Genomic DNA, 15,872 nt, shown 5'->3' with positions numbered 1-15,872 from the left:
GGAATGGACTGCCTGCTGTGATAGTGGAGTCGGACACTTTAGGAACTTTCAAGCAGTTATTGGTTAGGCACATGGAGCACACCAGAACGATAGGGCGTGGGATAGCGTGATCTTGGTTTTGGACAAAGGTCAGCACAACATCGAGGGCTGAAGGGCCTGTACTGTCCTATGTTCCAGAGACTTAAGCACAAAGTCTAGACTGACACTCCAGTGGAAGACTGTGGGAATGCTGCAGTGTTAGGGCTGTTGTCTTTCAGATTTGAAGAGTGTGGGCGTTCTGGCCAATACTGAACCAACATTACTGAACAGATTATCTCACCATCATCCCATTACTGTATTTGGGAGACTGCTGTGTGCAAATCAGATGCCATGTTCCCTACATTGTATATTTCCACATTCCCTACATTGAAGTACTTTTGACGTACACTTCAAAAGTACTTCATCAGTCCAAAGCACTTTGGGATGTCCTGAGTGTGAAAGGTTAACATACACAAGCCATTCTTTAACATTGAAGGCCTGTGAAATACAGGCACAGAAGTTGATAATCACACATTGTATTAAACCTCTATTTTCAAGTCGTTGATATGAACATTGCTGAAGGAAATTGCATTTGAATTTCACCTGGTGATAAAGACTTTAGTTACTGCAGCAGCTGTTTTTAGCAGGGCTCCTCTCAGATCACCTCTCATCCTTATCCCTATTCACAGCTCCACAGCACTGAAATGTCTGCAAAGGAACATGAAGATTATTCATTCCCTTGTTCCACCATTTTATTCGATCAATATCTCAGCTTCACTTATTCTTTAATAAACTTATCTAACAAATGAATCTATGGCTTTTTGGCGTAGATTTTCACGATCATTTGTGCTTCCTGACATTACCCCTGAATGGTTTGCCTCGAATGTTTTGATCATGCCCCTTTTTCTGAACACCTCACCTGAGAAATTATTTTTATCGACTCCATCAGATCTTTTAGTCATTTTAACACATTGATTAGATCGTTCCCCCTCAAACTTCCAAACTCAAAGAAATACCAGTCAGAGAATCGTAGAATCCTACAGTACAGAAGGTGGCCATTTGGCCCATCGAGTCTGCATTGACCACAATCCCAGCCAAGCCCCATCCCCATTACCCTAGCTAGTGCTCCTGACACTAAGGCACAATTTAGCACGGCCAATCTACCTAGCCCGCACATCTTTGGACTGTGGGAGGAAACCGGAGCACTCAGGGGAAACCCATGAAGACATGGGGAAAATGTGCAAACTCCACTCAGACAGTGACCCAAGCTGGGAATTGAACCCGGGTCCCTGGTGCTGTGAGGCAGCAGTGCTAACCACTGTGCCACCATGCTGCCCACATGTTTATGCGACTTACCCTCAGACATATAAATCGTTATTGTAAATATCTATCATTCCAGAGATGCATATAATTCAGCGGTTTATTAATACAGCCCCTTGTTATCATTCATTTTCCATTTGCTTCTTGTTAACTGTAGTAAAAGGAGGGAAGATTGTTTCCACTCTTCTCCTGCCTTCCTGGTGTCTGAATTAGGGACCAAGAGTTGCAGAGGTTCACTTTCTCAATGTTCCTGCTTCCCACTTGCCCATTTCTGCTTTCCCTCATTATAAAGAAAAACAAGGAAGATTTGTAACCCAGGGTTGTGCAGAATCCACAGGTTCATCCCCAGGGCTGTGTGGGTTTCACAGATTCATCCACATTTCTGCTATGTAGCTCTTACAAACTATTTGAGTGTCTCCTCCAACCAGGTTCTCTCCACGGTAGAGCCCAAGCTCCTTAAGGAGCAAGCTGGTTTCAGACTTGGTAGGAGCTGTGTAGACCAAGCAATCTCATTTCCCACCAGCACTGAGACTCTCAATGTGTGTTCAGGATTGGTGTTGCCCCCATTGACCTTTCATCAGTGTATCTCGCTGTGTGGTGACATGGTTTTCTACTGAAAGCTTCCAGATCTCTCCAGTGTCAGGCTGCAACATGTGTCCTTCTTTCTGTACTTGGCAACTGAAGGCTGGTCGGCATGGATGAGTTGGGTTGAAGGGCCCATTTCCATGCTGTATATATCTACGACTATAGGTTTTCACTCGGAGACCAAACAAGTTCCACAAGGGCCTAGAATACTGGACTTCCACAAAGCTATGTGTGAACGATATGCCTCTCACCGTTTACGTTTGCCTATGTAGTTGATCTGACCACTGCAAGATGGGCAACCCCAACCCTCGAGGATCTCAACTGCACCTCATCCCAGGAGCTAAAGGAACAATATTTTAACTACTGGTATCTCCAAACCCAGCTAAGATCACAGTCATTGCTTTCCATCTTAGCAACTGACTGGCCTACAGCAAACTCTAGGTTTCCTTTTGTGGCAACCCAGTCAAGATCAATCCATATCCCAAATACCTCAGAGTCACTCAGGTGACATGGACAAGTTGGGCCAAAGGGCTTGTTTCAATGCTGTAAAATTCTATGACTCTGTAACTTCAGTGGGTTAGGGAATGAGCTGATATGTGACCTGGATAATGAACAGAATATCACTGAACATTTTGTTAAGCTACCTGAGGCAGATCCCACAATGAGGCAAAGACAGGCAGATTAGTTTGTTGCTTTTAAATGATATTTTATCTAAAACTTTGCCCCTAAGTTTCCTGGGAGGGGTCCTGGCTGAAATATTGAATATTTGTTGGATTCATTGGGTAGGACAGGGTTAAGGGATAAACCAGGCTCCTGTACCTCCACATTGTCTCACCATCAGGTAAACAAACTGAAAGCGAGTAACGTGGGTGAGAATTTGAAAAGGAGGGAACATCTTGTCACGAAAGAGCTGGCGTGTGACAAGATGATTAAACTTGCCCTGCCCAGTGATGCAGTTAACGATATGGGACATGCTACCCCCCCCCGCCAAACAGGGTAACACAACCAATGGTTGTGGAGCCTCTGGCAGTGACGGTCACATCCCGCCCATAACCTGAGACTTAAACTGTAATAAGGCAGATCATATTTATAGATACAACAAGGCAAAGACTGGCAGATTAGTTTGTTTTTTTTTAAAAAATGATATTTTGTATAAAACTTTGCCTGTAAATTTGCTGGCAGGGGGATTGTGCAGACAGTTTTATTCTCGGTATATTTCCTGGAGTCTGGGCGTGTTCACTCGAACCAAACAAAGGGGCTGGCTGCAGCTGGAGAGGGAAAAGGTTTCGTTTCTTGTCGCTGCTTTTCCTGACGAATGGCGAGTGCAGCTTTCGATCGTTTCGCTGCCGAGTGCCTGGTCTCCATGTCCCGGACTGCAGTGGTTCACAGCCCCGGGCAAGCAGCCAGTGCCCCCGGACAGGCTCAGGACAAAGGCAGTCCCGGCTCCGGCTTGCTGCTGCTGTTACCCGGGCTCCCGGCTGATGGCAGCCCGCAGGAGGTCCCGGGGAGCCCGGCCACACCTTCCCCCAGGGAGGCGGGCAGGCAGAGAGGCCGGAGAGCCAGAGGGCGGAGTGGGCAGGAGCGGCGGCCCCGGAAACACCACTGTCACTACCCGGGCTGTCAGAAGATCTACGGCAAGTCCTCACACCTGAAAGCTCACCTCCGGACTCACACAGGTAACCGGGAAAGGCTCTGAACCCCCCCCCCCCCAAAACCCCACTGGCTGCAACCTGGCATCACACCCAGCCCCGGGGTTCAAATTACCCCCAAAATACTGCACTCCCCCCCTCCCCCCCCCAAACCAGTAACACTGGGAGTGACAGAGTGAATCCGAGCAAAACTGACCAGCCCAATGTTAATACGGGGGACGCTGACCACCTCCCCCCCCCCCCGCGCCCCCCCACCCCCACCATCCCCACCATCCCGGGGACGCTGACCAACCCCCCCGCCCCCACCATCCCGGGGACGCTGACCAACCCCCCCGCCCCCACCATCCCGGGGACGCTGACCAACCCCCCCGCCCCCACCATCCCGGGGACGCTGACCACCCCCCCCCCCCCCCAATCCCGGGGACGCTGACCACCTCTCCCCCGCCCCCCAGGGACGCTGACCAACCCCCCCCCCCCACCCCCACCATCCCGGGGACGCTGACCGCCCGCCCCCCCCCATCCCGGGGACACTGACCGCCCCTGCCCCCGCAATCCTGGGACCCCCCCCCCGCCCCCCACATCCCGGGGACACTGGTCCCCTTCCCTCCCACTCCGGGGAGGCTGACCACCCTCCACCCCAGGACACTGACCCCCTACCCAGGTGGCAATGACACCACGTCTCCCCCCCCCTCCCCCCAGGGACACTGACTCCTCCTTCCCCCCCCCACACCCCCAGGACACTGACTCCCCCACTCCCCCCACACCCCAGGGACACTGACTACCCCCCCCAACCCCAGGGACACTGACCCCATGTCTCCACCACCCCAACCTGGGGACACTTACCCCAATCCCGGGTCATTGACTTATTATTTTACATAAATATGGAGTAGAATTGTAAACAAAAATGTGTTTCTGGAAAGGCAGAATTGTATGTATCAGAAATACAATTGCATTCATTCACTGGCCTTGTCATTGAGTTTATAAATGACAGTTTAAAGTATAAGCAATTCAAAAGCATTATTGAGCACTATTTGAGAAACCCTTCAGGTAAATGTGTCAGGAACCACTGACAACTGTCTGACTCTACATGTTAATTCCACCCTAGCTTCCCTCTTTCTCTCTCCCACACACTCCTCCACCTTCCTCCAACCCTTCCCTACCTCCCCCCTCCCCCTTCTCCCTTCCTCCATGTCCCTCCCTTCTCCCTAGCCCACCACTCTTTTCTGCCCTCTCTTTATCTTTTGTTTCTCCTGCTCTCTCTCTCTTTTCCCTATTTAACCTTCAATCTTTCCCATCTCCTCCTTCCTCTCTCCTCCCCTCCAACTTCCTCCTTGCTCTCCCTCCTTCCCCGCCTCTTTCCGTTATATCATTGGCTGGCCTACAGTATCCAACTGAAGTGGTTTCTGACACTCGGATGCCATCTACATGCAGTCTGTGTGGCTATTGGAGTAAATACAAACTCTCTCTCTCTATACATACATAATATATATATATATATATATATATATCAATTAAAGAAACGCCAAATAAAGACTTTAGTTTGGAACAAAAGCATTTGAGAAATCTAACTCATTTCAGAAGCTGCTTCTGGTTTTGTTGATTTAACAGGTTGTAGGCCAGACAGAGAGAAGGTGCGAGGAATGCATCAAACACTCAGGTTTAAACAGTGCTTCAAAAATAAGTTCTTGTGGTTAACCCTTAGGTTACCAGCTTACAAAATGAATTTTATCGGATTGATCTCTCAGCACATCCTCTACCCTGCCTACTTCCCAAGATAGTGTTAAATTTTTCTGGGAATCTCTTTTATCTCTAAGTTTAAGATGATTCCCTATAAACTCTCAGGCCTTGTGAAGTTTTAAATGTTTCTCCCAGTCTCGGAGTACCGTTTAACATGCTGTCTCATGCAAGCCATTCCTTGGACCAAAACCGTCCACTTAATGGCACTCCATTCACCACCTTGAACATTAACCCCCTCTGCTGCAGGCACAGAGTAGGAGCAGTGTGTACTATCTACAAGATGTACAGCAACTTTTCAATCCCTGCCCTCTACCACTCCAGAAGAACAAAGACAGCAGGTGCCTGAGAACATCCCATCCCCCACAAACCATTCTGACTTGGACATATATCACCTTCATCATCAGTCTGTCAAAACCTGGGGACATCCTACCTAACAGCAGTCCTAGGCACTGGCTTACCATCACCCTGTCAAGGCCATCTGGCTGTGTTAGCAATCATCGCCCACATCGTGAAAGTGAAGAAAAAGTAACAGTTGGCAGTTAGTCATCCATGCAAGTAGTCACTCGCAGCTCAATCCTGCTTTTGTCTCACCTTCACACACACGCTCTTCAGCAAGTAATCAGGAACAAAAACTCAAGTTGTTTTCTTCCTCTTTGTTCGAGGCACTGAGGGTAATTCTCACGTTTAGTTGCTGAGACCTGCTGACTCAGTGGGGTCCCGGGATTGAATCTGGCCTCTTTGTGCCAGATCAGCGTGTGTGAGTGAGGGCCTTCTGTGAAGAGTGATAATTTTCAATACTTCCACTTCTCTTGCATTTCTGCAACTCTACCTCCTTAAAGATACAAGGACAGTCAATAGTGATCAATCCACACTACTTTAACATATAAATTGTCAAATGATCAGTGGCTCACCTGCCTGATTAATAGAGACAGCACAATATGAAGTGTTTCTGTGTATGGGTATGAGGAAGCTGGTGATGGCCTTTTGCCTCTTCACTTGTTTTCAGTACTTCTGCAATGACATTTGTAATTAATTAATTTGCCTGATATTGTTGCCCCTTCAAAAGATTCGATGAGAGCATTTGGATAGTCTGTGTCAATGCAGCAAGCATCAGTAAAAATCAATGCAGTTATTTAGCACTGGGTTAAATTTAAATTAAATTTAACACTGGGTTAAAACCTCACTGCAGATCCAACAAGAAAGGAAAACCTACTTGGCCTCATCCTCACCAACCTGCTTGCCACAGCTACATAATTCTATAATTCTAGTCACCACACTATCAAAAGATTGTAGAGGCTTTGGAGAGGGTACAGAAGAGGTTTACCAGGATGTTGCCTAGTCTGGAGGATATTAGCTATGAGGAGAGGTTGGATGAACTTGGTTTGTTCTCACTGGAACGATGGAAGTTGAGGGGTGACCTTAGAGGTTTATAAGATTATGAATGGATAGTCAGATGCTCTTTCCTAGGGTAGAAACATCAAATACTATGGGACATAGGTTTAAGGTGCATGAGGAAAAGTTTAGAAGAGATGTGCAAGGTAAAGTTTATCTTTACACGCAGAGTGGTGAATGTCTGCAACGCGCTACCTGGACAGGTGGGAGTGGTATTTAAGGAGCAACAAGACAAATATGTGAATAGGATAGGAATGGAAGGATATAGACTCCGTATGTGCATATGGATTTAGTTTAGGCAGGCATCATGATTAACACAGGCTTGGAGGGCTGAAGGGCCTGTTCCCGTGCTGGACTTTTCTTTGTTCTTTGATAGCATTTGGTAGGATTGACCATTGCATACTCCTTGTGGAGATGAAAGCCTAACTTCACATTGATGATACGCTCCATCGTGTTGTGTGGCACAACCATTATGCCAAATGGATAGATTTCAAACAGATTTGGCAACTCAAAACTGGGCAACCATGAGGCTCCATGGGTAATCAGCATGAGCAGAATTGTACTCAATTGCAATCTGTAACCTCATGGACAAGCAAATCCCCCATTCTACCATTTCAACTAAGCGTAGGATTCACCCTAGTTCAATGTAGAGTGAAGGAGGGCATTCCAGAAACAGCAGACATTCCTAACATGAACATAACACAGGACTACTTGCATACCAAACAGTGAAAGCAGCAGGTAATAGACAGAACCAAGTGATTCCACATCCAACCGATCAGATCTAAACTCTGCAGTCCTGCCACATCCTGTCATGAATTATTATGGACAATCATTACTGGAGGAGAAACCTCCACAAATATCCCCATCTTCAGTGATGGAGCAGCCCAGCACACCAGTGCAAAAGATAAGGCTGAAGCATTCTCAACAATCTTCAACCAGAAATCCGAGTGGATGATCCATCTTTAGCCTCCTCCGGAGATGCCCAGCATCACAAATGCCAGCCTCCAGCCAATGCGATTTACTCCACGTTATCAACAAACGATTGAAAGCTACAATATTCCAGCAATTGTACTGAAGACTTAGGAAATTGATGGGCCTCTAGCCAAACTGTTGCAGTTCAGCTACAACACTGGCATTTATCCAACAATATGGAATATTGTCCAGGTATATCCTCTGCACAAAAAGCAGGACCTGGTCAATTACCATCCATCAGTGTAGTCTCGATCATCAATAAAGTGATAGGAGTCATCAACACTGCTATCAAGCAGCACCAGCTTAGCAATAACTTGCTCAGTTCCACAGGGCAGAACCCAAACTGAGCAGTGAGCAGGTTTTTGCTGAACAAGTGCTGCTTGATAGCACTGTTGATGTATGGACCTGACTCCAATGAAAGAGTCACTCCCTGACCTGTGTGGTTAAATACCACAGACACTAAATATTAACTACAACACAAGTCATCCACAACATTATGGGAGGTGACAGCTCATTCTCCCCTCCCAAAGCTACTTTGCAATGTGAAAAAAACAGTATAAAATTGCACCACTTCGGGATTGCTTAGAGTCAGTAGACTGGTCAGTACTTAAAAACTCTGCAACCAGCCTGAATGAGTATGCCAGTACAGTTACTGATTTCACTATCAAGTGTGTAAAAGACTGTGCCAAAGAAGGAAATCTGTGTGTTCCCCAACTGGAAAGCATGGATGAACAGGGATATCTACTGCTTGTTGTAGTCCAGGTCCAAGGTGTTCAAGGCAGGTGACCCTGACCTATTCAAGAAATCCAGAAATGATCTATGGAGATCCATCAAAGATGTCAAGCTAGAATCCCAGGCTAGCCACATGGACTCCCACTGACTATGGCAAGGTTTGCAAGACATAACAGGCTATAAGATGAAGGCAGCTAAAACTGCCAGTTCCAATGCACCCCTCCCCAATAAGCTCAATGCATTCTATGCCCATTTTGAGTAAGAGGTCAACAAAAGCACACCATCCATCCTGGAAGTCTCAGATAAACCTGTATCCAAGGTCATCATTGCCAACATCAGAGCAGCCTTCTCAAAAGTCAACCCATGGAAAGCGACTGGCTTGGATGGGATATCCAAACAAACACTCAGGTCCTGTACAAACCAGCTGACAGGGGTATTCGCTGACACTCTTCAACCTCTTTTTACAACAATCTGAGGTCCCTACCTGCTTCGAGACGACGATCATCATCCTCGTACCAAAAAAAGCCAGGCAGTGTGCCTTAATAACTATAGTCTGCTGGCTCTGATAACCATCATAATGAAAAGCTTTGAAAGGTTAGTCATGGCACAAATCAATTCCTGCCTGCCAAAGTGCCTGGATCCATCACATATCACCACTGCCACAATAGGCCCATAGCAGACGCCATCTCTCTGGTCCTACATTCAACCCTGAAACACCAAGACAACAAAGCCACCTATGTCTGACTCCTATTCATTGACTACAGCTCAGCCTTCAACACCATTATTCCTACAAGGTTCACCTCCAAACGTTGTGGCCTGGGGCACAGCTCCTCCCGCTGCAACTGGATCCTAGACTTCCTAATCCACAGACCACAATCAGTAAGGATAGGCAACAACGCCTCCTCCACAATCATCCTCAACACCAGTGCTCGACAAGGTTATGTCCTCAGCCCCTTACTATACTCTATACACCTTTTGACTGGGTGGCCAAATTCCCCTCCAATTCAATTTCACGTTTGCTGATGACACCATTGTTATAGGTCGGATCTCAAACAATGATGAGACAGAGTACAGGGAAGAGATACAGAATCTGGTGAACTGGTGCAATGACAATAATCTCTCCCTCAATGACAACAAAATGAAAGAAATAATCATTGATTTTAGGAAACGTAGTGGAGAGCAGGCCCCTGTCTACATCAAGTAGAAATGGTCGAGAGCTACAGATTTTTAGATGTCCAAATCACCAACAGCTTGTCCTGGTCCCTCCATGCAGAAGCTACAGATAAAAAAGCCCACCAATGCCTCTACTTTCTCAGGATCTAAGGCAAATTGGCAAGAGAAAAGCAAATTACTGTGGATACTAGAATCTAAAACCAAATGAGAAAATGCTGGAAAATCTCAGCAGGTCTGGCAGCAACTGCAAGGAGAGAAAAGAGCTGATGTTTTGAGTGCAGATAACAAAAGGCCTTCTGGACTCGAAACATCAGCTTTTTTCTCTCCTTACAGATGCTGCCAGACCTGCTAAGATTTTCCAGCATTTTCTCTCTTGGAAGGAAATCTGGCATGTCCGCTACAACTCTCACCAACTTCTACAGATGCACCATAGAAAGCATTCTTTCTGGTTGTATCACAGTTTGGTATGGCTCCTGCTCTGTCCAAGCCAGCAAGAAATTACAAAGGGTCATGAATGAAGCCCAGTCCATCATTCAAACCAATCTCTTATCCATTAACACTGTCTACCCACTTTCCACTGCCACAGAAAAGCAGCCAGCATAATCAAGGACTCCAAGCACCCCAGATATATTTCTTCCACTTTTTACATCAGGAAAAAGGTACAAAAGTCTGAGGACACGTATCAACCGACTCAAAATCAGCCTCTTCCCTGCTGCCATCAGACTTTTGAATGGACCTACCTTGCATTAAGTTGATCTTCCTCTACACCCAGGAATGGGGAACAGTCGTGTTGGCCTCACCGGTGGAACCACAGGCCATTGAGGATCCCCGGGGAGGCTGAGTGCAAGATGTAAGTGCCCCTTGGCAGTGCCAGACTGGCATTTGGGAAATGCCCAGTGAGCAGTGACAGTGAGTGGGGCCTGTGGGGGGAGGGAGGCCTGCAGCCACTCTGCATGTGATCAGTGAGGGACGCCATGGGCCCCCACAATTGCAGAGGCAGGGGTTCCCTTTGAGGCTGCCTGCAGTAGCAGGAGCTTGACAGCTCTCTCTGTCTGTCGGACCTTGTTACCACTAATGTGCATGTGCAGCATCAAAGCTCTGAACACGTGTAATACCTCGCTCTGCAGGTTGTCTGGTGAGTTAAGCCCCACCCACAGCCTCTCTGGCCAGAAGCAGAGCAGTCCAAAATTTCAGAGACAGAGTGCATAAGATTGGGACTGAAAACTCACCCAAAAAAAATGGATCTGGAACTCTCCCGTTTTCAGACTAGCTGGACATTTAGAAAAAATCTAGTAAAATTCCATCCCTACTGTCTGAAGTGGAGTATGTTCCATATGTATTGTCAACATTCCTTGTGGTCAGTGAAGTTGCACAAAAAAAACTGTTCCCCAGATTTATCCTGTTTAGAGTAGACATGATCCCAATATTGCTGCTCCATTAGGCTATTCTGATCCACCGCCGGTCAAATCACTTTATGCATTGCTTGTCTTGATTGAAGTATATAAAATGGTCTACACAAGGTGGACGTGGAAGAGCTATTTCTTCTTGGGGTAAGTTCAGAACTAGGGGGCACGGTTTTAAAACAAGGTCTCGCCCTTATAGGACAAAGATGAGGAGAATTATTTTCTCTCTGGGGGTAGTGCAACTTTGGAACTCTCAGAAGATGGTGGAAGCAGGATCACTGAATATTTGTAAGGTGAAGGTAGGTGGATCCTTGTTTGGCTAGAGAATCAAAGAATAATAGGGAACTTTGAACAGAAGCAGATCAGTAATGATCTAATTAAATGGCAGAGAAGTCTCGAGGAGTTGAATGGCCTACTTCTGCTCCTATTTCGTACGTTCATATTTTGTTCGTTCATAAGTAAAGCGGTCAAACTCCTGTATTGGCTTATTGGATCTATACAACACCCAGTATAGTATTTGTATACATTGACCCAAAGTGTCCCATGTCCCAGCCGCTGTCAGTGCCATGCTAACCAATAAAGTCAGAGCCTATAAATAATCTCAGCATCCCTGGTTCAGGTAGCGTCAGATCAACAATAACTTACTTTATCTGTAGGAAAACTTCCTGAGGCACTTCACAGGTAAGTATTAAGGCAAAGCTTGGCACAGATCCAATGAAGGAGATATTAGCACAGGTGACCAACTGGGCCATCCCTGTTCTGTAGGAAGGTGCCTGTTTGAAAGTGTCAGATTCAAAGCTAGTTTGGCTGTGGTGCTCCAATGATGAAACAGCCTGACCAGGTTCAAACCTGGAGATTTGAAGCTTGGGTAACGAGCATGTCTAGACCCTTTACCCCAGTGAGAATCAATGTCAGCAACTGGGCTGTTGGGGTGGTGACATCAAAGTGCTTTCAGGGAGACAGAGAGGCACCCAAGTTGAAGTTAAGCTGTGGCCCAGTTGGTAGCTTCTGAATCACAGGGTTCTAGGTTCAAGTCTGACCACAGGATTTAAGCAGAAAAAAATCAAGGCTGACATCCCAGTGAAGAGGCAGCGCTGCATTGTTGGAGATGTTAAACTGAGGCCAGAGTGGTTGTAAAAGATCCCATTGTGCTATTTTAAAGAGCAGAGTATCTTGATAAATATTTATCCATCAGTCGATATCACATTGCTGTTTAAGGGAGTTTGCTAAGCAGAAATTAACTGCTGCATTCCAACAGTGACACACATTTAAAAAAAAAATTCATTGGCCATAAAGTACTGAGTCCAAAAATGTGCAGGTTAAGTGGTTTGGCAATGATAAATTGACCCTAGTGTCAGGGCGATTCACAGGGTAAATGTGTGGGGTTATGGGAATGGGGCCTGGGTGGGATTGTGGTTGATGGGCCGAATGGCCTCCTTCTGTACTGTAGGGTTTCTATGATATGCCCAGTGATTGTGAAAAGTGGTGTGTAAATGTGAGATTTATTTTTGAAATGGTTGATTGGATTATTTATTTAAATTTCAGGTGAAAGGCCGTTCGCGTGCACTTGGCCAGACTGCAGCAAGAAGTTTGCTCGCTCCGATGAGCTGGCTCGACACTACCGCACCCACACAGGGGAGAAGCGTTTCAGTTGCCCAATCTGTGAGAAGCGCTTCATGCGCAGTGACCACCTGATGAAACACGCTCGGCGCCACGCCAACTTCCAGGCCAGCATGCTGAAACGAGCGGTCAGCTCCCGGCCAGGCTCGGTCAGTGACTACAGCCGCTCAGATGCTTCCAGCCCGGCCCTGAGTCCTGCCAGCTCCCCCTGAACACAGCGGAGCCCAGTGGCTGCACCCTCCCCCCCCCGACTCACCTCATCCCCCAACTTCACCGGGACAGTGATCAGCAAAAGGGAAATGAAGTTGGTGCATGATGAAGGAACTGCTACCGTATCTTTAAAAACAATACAGCAACAACTTTAAAAGAAAACACAAAACAACTACACACTCACCTCAGGATAACTTACTTCAAATGTTAAACTGCACAATAGAGAAATCCAAACGTGGCTCTGATTTAACCTGGTTCAGTTGTTTCCCTCAGGGATCATGACACATTTCTTCTGTACCATCGCCTTACCTTCAATATTTGCACTCTCTACTTGATGGATTCAAATTGATAATGGGGGGAGGGAGTGGAGGGAGTTAGTCTCTAACTGAGTTGGTCTCCTCTCCTGAGATCTACTCTTAAGTTTCAACGTTTGCAACTTACGTGGTGATGGTGGATTGTTTTAATGTAAATACTCTTCCAAATTGCAGTAGGTGTTTCATCGTGATCAGAGGGGGATTGGAGAAACGATAAACAGGCGACTTGTCACCGCTCCCCCCAACCCCTCTCCGCCTCCCCAGTTTGTAACATATCACTTCCAGGACTCGGTAGTTGCACAACACTACACGAGATGAAGGGGTCAGAACTTTCCTGGAAAGTAGGAAGTTACAAGCTGCTAGTGAATATTGTTTCTCTTGCGAATGACATCCCCACCTCCCCACGCCCCCGCCCCCCTGCCCAAAAGTAATTAGTTCGCAAAAGTGTATAAACACTTGGAGATTTAATGTTAGGGATTAACAAAACAGAAGCCATTCCAAAAAGTTTTCAAAATTTTTTAGAAAATAGTTTTAAGTGCCGTCAGATGTAGCGCATTGTTGGTTGCTTTGTGGAGTGATTTGAAGTATATACATTCCAAAGGAAGCCATGTGTACATACTTGCTTTGCACGGAAACTATTGCCTCCAGTCCCCTGTTGTGTTGATAGGGTCAGTGTAGCACGATAGGTACTTGATTCTGAGATCTGATAAGTTTAATCCTGTACCTCTCTCAGACACCATTGGTAAATGTGTCTGAAACACACGGACACGCAGATACTCTGAGCTAATCTGCTGTATTTATTTTTGGGTTTCTTATTTAACTGTAAAATGCAACAGGCTGGTCCTTTAATTATTAAAGAAAAAGAGAATGTATGGTCAAGGTGAGTGGTTAAACATTTATTGTGTGTATGAATGATACAAGATGAGTTAATATCACTGGCTTGTAAGTTAAACTGGTACATGCAAGAATTACTTCTGGTGTTGAACCACAAGAATTTACAGGTTTGGAGCTCTGTCCCTTTTCACTGAAGGTCTGCCTGCATACTTGTCAAAACATCTGTGGATTCTCTGAATTGTACATCTACATGTGGCTTTGATAACTTCTGCCTCTCACACAAGGTGCAGACATGCACTATGCGACTGCATGGTCCCACAGGCAGCCCTCCAAAAACCTCAAGTTGCTATTTTTCACTTGTGAACCTTCACTGTGAATATTGACAACTCTTCAGTGCTGAGGGCAGCACAGTCAAAGCCTGTCCTGTTCTTAGCAAACGTCTGCAACCCCACGTTTTTGCAGCAGGAGATCACAACTCAGGAACAGGAAGAAATACTGTAAACTCCATTAGGGTGCCATCAGCAACTCAGTAGGTCATTAAATGTTGGATATTGTATGGCTTAGTATGACACTGGCTAGTCCATTAAAACTCAGAGAAATCCTTTCACCTCAAGAAGTTTGGTTCAGACTGGAACCAAAATCATTGATCTGGTATAAGTGTTTTGCACGGAATGAGTTTGGAAATCTCAGTTTTGTTCTTAGTTTCTGCAGATGAAAATTCCCAAACTCATTTTTGCTGCAATAGCACAGACAATCTCACTCCAAAGTGGGGAAAAATATAGTGCAGAAATATAGAGTTAGCATTACCCTGTATCTAACCCAAGCTGTACTTGCCCTAGGAGTGTTTTATGGGACAGTGTTGAGGGCGCATAACTCTGCTGTGATTTGGCGTGCCTACCCTGGAAATTGGGTTAAATGCTTCATTCCCACTATGAACACTTCCTGGCTTTAAGACAAAAGGTCATCTGCTCAAAAAAGGAATTATCATTGGTTTCTGGAGAGTCCAAATTCTCTGGTTTCACATATAAAAAAGTGAGCAAGTGCCAATGATAGCTGTACAAACATTATGAGCTGAGTTGTGTATTTTAGCAATTGTGATCCTTTGGTGCTTATACTGTATATTTATATTCTGGGGATCACTAACCTGGGATTGGATATTTTCCCTCTCCAATCTAACTGTTCAACTTTTCTTCAGTACCTTGTGTGCACATGTATTAATTAATTTCTATTTTAATTAAATAAACCATATCGACTATAGAAAGCCATGCAGTGACTCACCGCACACAGTCATTACACAGGAATCGCACTTCACCATGCTGGTTGTTCACTGCTCTGTCGCTGTGCTTTGTATGCATTTTGTAATTTTACTTTGTACATTCACTTTGTGATTATTATCCTATGCAAAATTTGACAAGAGTAAAACTACAGTTTCTTAATACATTATATGCATGGTTAGTGAGGGCTTCATTTGAATAAATTTTTAATTAAGAGTTCTGTCAGACCCATTTATTATTAAGAATCACATCTTTGAACAAGGGCAACGCAAATCATAGAATGGTCATGTGTGGAAATGTCCCAAAAGTGTCAACTTTGATTGAAGTTCATACAGCACCAGTCTCAGCACTGTCTGGTATCTCACCTAATTGACTATTCTTTGGATGAACCAGACAATAAATGTCTAAAAGCTATTAAAACATGCTGTTTATCACACCTCACTATTACATGGGCACTCAAGTAGATATAAAAATCAGCCAAGTGTGGTGCTGAGATACTAGGCAGGGTGATTACAAAAGGCAGACGGAAAGATGAAAATAAAGATACAGAAAGTACAAGACTGACAAACAGATCAGAGAGGGAACTGAGAGCAGAAAGAGGAACAAAAGGCTCAAATACAATACAGCATCTTACAAATA

The 15,872-nt window shown here is 45.5% G+C and overlaps 1 protein-coding gene across 1 annotated transcript; it reads left to right on the top strand.

Annotated features, from left to right (window-relative positions):
• Nucleotides 1-2,922: 2,922 nt before the first annotated feature.
• Nucleotides 2,923-15,449, top strand: LOC145360751 (Krueppel-like factor 13). The gene is made up of 2 exons (XM_080216152.1): nucleotides 2,923-3,599; nucleotides 12,527-15,449. Exons 1-2 carry the CDS (start codon nucleotides 3,239-3,241, stop codon nucleotides 12,811-12,813), a joined length of 648 nt encoding a protein of 215 aa, XP_080072278.1. The 5' UTR covers nucleotides 2,923-3,238; the 3' UTR covers nucleotides 12,814-15,449.
• Nucleotides 15,450-15,872: the final 423 nt, after the last annotated feature.

The sequence above is a fragment of the Carcharhinus amblyrhynchos genome, chromosome 32 (genome assembly GCF_965287045.1).
Source record: "Carcharhinus amblyrhynchos chromosome 32, sCarAmb.v2.hapA, whole genome shotgun sequence".
Classification (NCBI taxonomy): domain Eukaryota; kingdom Metazoa; phylum Chordata; class Chondrichthyes; order Carcharhiniformes; family Carcharhinidae; genus Carcharhinus; species Carcharhinus amblyrhynchos.
Note: the sequence above shows the minus strand (reverse complement) of the source record. Positions and strands in the feature narration are given on the sequence as shown.